Genomic DNA, 3,756 nt, shown 5'->3' on the forward strand with positions numbered 1-3,756 from the left:
GAGATTCTGGAAATGCAAAAGGACAGCTGTGCATATGATAGGTAGCTAGTTGTGATAATTCTAGTGCTAAACTAGTGAACCAGATTCATGAATTACATGAATCACCGGTCATTTTGTCCCTCTCAGCCATCTCTTCCTTGACATCATGTGTTATATTATACAGTACAGTTACAACATTATTGCACTACAGGCAGGGTGAGTAGTAATACTCCTCACAGGAGACAAACATAATAAACTGTCACCATGAGGAGTTTGTGTTCTGTAACCACAGAACAGTCAAATACATTTGCGGCATGTTCTTTCAATTTGATATGATAATACTGATCTGTTTCGTGGATGTTTGACAGAGATTTTTCTCTGAGGGTAGAAAACACTCAAAATAACGCATCAACCATAACTAAACAATAGGATAACTAACAATGGCTTTTCAAGGAAAACACTGCCGGACAGGTCTCATTGTGACGTGTAATGGAAACGGCAGATATAGGAGACATTTTCTTAAGATCGACAACATTTTTATCCATTCAACAGGGGTGGAGTTTTCTTTTGTCAAACTTTCTTTATTGCAACAAATGATGATAGAAACTGTGTTTTTCGGAAAAATGTATTGCCGAATAATTTTGAAGGTACGTTATGTCAACACGTACTATGAAGCTCCACTCCACATTTTAATTCTAATTGCCTACTGCCTGCTAAATCAATGTTTTAACTATAAAAATGATGTTTCTTTGCAGGATCTTTGTCCTGACTTTCAAGAATGGCTGAATTGCTTCACATAGATTTTCTGGTTGGCTGGATGCAAGTTTCACCACCCAATTATTCTAGGCTGTCGACAATTTATTAATGCGCAATTTGCCTAAACGGGTAATGGAAACACTTCAACCACTTAATTTTTATTCGACACTATAGGTTTTTTCGAAAACGTGTTTTATTAGGTGTGACGTCATTACGTACAGCTGTTTTTATCGACATAAGTTTGTTTTAAATGGAAACTCACTGTAGCAGGTATTTGACGAATCTATCATCTATGCGAACTTTCTAAACGTTAACAAAAAAAATTACTGGACAAGTTCATGGAAACATAGCTATTTTCAGAATGGGAAACCCTGTAGACCAAAGGCAAATCTGCTCAAGTTTAGCCATGCTGAATAACCATGTCTTCACTGGAGGGGAAAACTGCCACACAAAAAACAGTTCAACCCATCTCCCAGGCTGTTTTGCTGTAGACCTGTCTACTACGTGGTGGTGTGGACGGTGAGCTCTCTCTCAGAGCTCAGGCTGGTGGAGGTGGTGTCTTTGCGGCTGTCCCTGGACCTCCTATCCATGGTGGAGGAGGTAGCCTCCGTGGTGGTGCCCTCCTCCCAGGTGCGGAGGGGGCAGACGTGGGCAGCCAGGCTGGGCAGATGGGGCTGCGTGGATCGTCCGTCGGTCACGGTGAAGCAGCTGTCCTGGGCAGAGGTGTGGCAGAGAAGGCCCTGCCTGCAGAGCGGACCACACAGTAGGGCCAGAAACTCCTTCCTCACACTGCGGTGCATGTAGCCGTAGATGTACGGGTGGAGGCAGCACTGCAAAAAGAAGAGGACCAGGGCTAGGGAGGCTAGCCATGGAGGCACAGCAGCACTGAAGCGAATGGACATTGTGTTGAGAACACTGTAAGGTCCCATGCTCAGGATGTACGATGCCATGATGACAAACACCACCCGGGCTGCCTTGCAGTGGTAGTGGAAACGTCTGTGCCTGCCCCGGATGGGGTACCCCCCGGCCGAGAAGGAGTCCAAGGGTGGGGGTGGCTGTTGGGGCTGGCACTGGGGGCTGCCGGTGCAGGGGGCCTGGGGGTCCGGAGGCTGGTTAGGCTGGGACTTAGAGTGGGTCTGGATGGGGTGCACCAGGGCGTTCTGCCTCCTCGCTGCCCTGAACACCATCCAGTAACAGCCCAGCATGATGAGCACAGGCAGCCAGAAGGAGAACGTGGCAACCAGGGCTGAGTAGGACAGGCTAGAGGACCACACCACAGAACACACGTTATGCCTGCGGTCAAAGTCTATGGCCCCCCAGCCGTAGAGAGGTGGCGTGCTCTGGAGCAGGCTGAGCACCCAGGTGCAGGCGATGAGGTTGGTGCCCAGATGAGGGGTCATACGGGTGGGGTAGGACAGTGGGTGGATGATAGCCAGATAACGGTCCACCGACACCACGATGATGGTGTTGACCCCGGCAAAGGCAAACAGGTGCATGAGCACCACCAGGGCCTGGCAGAGGCGGGCGTCCAGGGGCCACATGCCGGGCATGGTGGCAGCGATGGCGAAGGGCATGACCAGCACAGTCTGGAGCAGGTCTGCCAGGAGGAGGTTGAGCACGAAGCGGTTGGCCACGTGGAGGAGCTGAGGCTTCCTCTGGAACACCAACAACACCACCACGTTACCAAACAGAGACACACACACGATGGCTGAGATCAGCACCATCTTCACTACGCTGTTGGCCACCGACGGCCAATCTGTGGGGCCAGGAGGACCAGAGGAACCAGGGTCCCAGGGCACGGTGCTGGAGTTACTGCCCACACTGGGCGCCTCGGAAGTGGGCATGCTGAGGCTGGTGGGGTGGGGGAGACAGCATGTGTGGCTGTAGCTCCGACAGGGTCCGCAATTTGCACCCGACGTCTCACAGGTCCTTTTTATCTGTCAGTCGAATTTCCATCTTGAAGGAGAGGATGACAGAGAAGAGAAAAGCACAAGCTCAAACGGGTTTGTCTGCTTTCAAACATCATAACATGTCACACTCTAATTCTAAAGGACTACACTGTTGAGGCGGATTTATTTCACTCTGAATTCATTCATTTAGCTGCAAGACCATTGCACACATACAGTGGCTTGTGAAAGTATTCACCCCCCTTGGCATTTTTCCTATTTTGTTGCCTTACAACCTGGAATTAAATAGGATTTTTGGGGGGTTTGTATCATTTGTTTTATGGCAATTGTTCTTTGTAACAGCTGCATTAGACATGTAATGAGAGTATCACAATGAGCTTGTCCATGCATTTCATTATCTGTCAACAGAAGCCTGTGCCAATTTGAAACCCAATCACCAGACACATTAGGCTACACAGACCAAAATCCACAATTTCACGAGACACAGTATTATAACATAGCCCACTTTAAATGCAAATAAATATATATTTTAAACATAGGCGAAATGAAGAAGGAAAAGGATTCAAACAACCCCCTCTGAATTTCGTTGTTCATCCTTGCTCACTGATGTCCCCATACAATCAATTGTAGACATGCAATTGATTTTGTATCTAGTGCTCTTCATTGTTTCCAAACAGCAACACAAATATCACTGAGCATATACGTTTTACCTTGAAATGGCCATCTTTACTTTGTTATGTGGCGGGTTCTGTTGAGATGCTGAAGGCTGCGGTGTTTTGGTCGGTGATGATGCTCCGTTCTCCTCAGCGCCAGATCGCTGGTTCCCCCATTGATACGGTTCGATTGTCATTGCTTCGCCGCGCTCCCATTTTAGTCAGTCACTGCTGTATCGTCAATGTCAGCAGCCTCCCCACGGCTTGTCATCACTCACTCAGCGGGGGCATCTTATTTTCACAAGCATATAACCTCCACTGCTCTTTACTGTCAATTTTCATGACAGATCAAACATAACGGACTAGAAATACTGCGCTTACCCATTGATAGTAGGTTAGCCCTATACACAGTCGATTCGAGCTTGTCATAAAACAACGACACCTGCCTTGTGAGACTGATA

The 3,756-nt window shown here is 48.0% G+C and overlaps 1 protein-coding gene across 1 annotated transcript; it reads right to left on the reverse strand.

Annotated features, from left to right (window-relative positions):
* Positions 1–1,131: 1,131 nt before the first annotated feature.
* Positions 1,132–3,470, reverse strand: LOC139574238 (probable G-protein coupled receptor 101). Its single transcript, XM_071398631.1, has 2 exons — positions 3,353–3,470; positions 1,132–2,691 (listed from the first exon to the last, which is right to left on the reverse strand). The coding sequence occupies exon 2, from the start codon at positions 2,577–2,579 to the stop codon at positions 1,236–1,238; it is 1,344 nt and encodes a 447-aa protein (XP_071254732.1). The 5' UTR covers positions 2,580–2,691; positions 3,353–3,470; the 3' UTR covers positions 1,132–1,235.
* Positions 3,471–3,756: the final 286 nt, after the last annotated feature.

The sequence above is a fragment of the Salvelinus alpinus genome, chromosome 4 (genome assembly GCF_045679555.1).
Source record: "Salvelinus alpinus chromosome 4, SLU_Salpinus.1, whole genome shotgun sequence".
Taxonomy (NCBI): Eukaryota; Metazoa; Chordata; class Actinopteri; order Salmoniformes; family Salmonidae; genus Salvelinus; species Salvelinus alpinus.

Excerpts from the sequence above, each read along its gene's own strand:
- LOC139574238 (XM_071398631.1), bottom strand. The coding sequence starts at position 2,579 with ATGCCCACTTCCGAGGCGCCCAGTGTGGGCAGTAACTCCAGCACCGTG.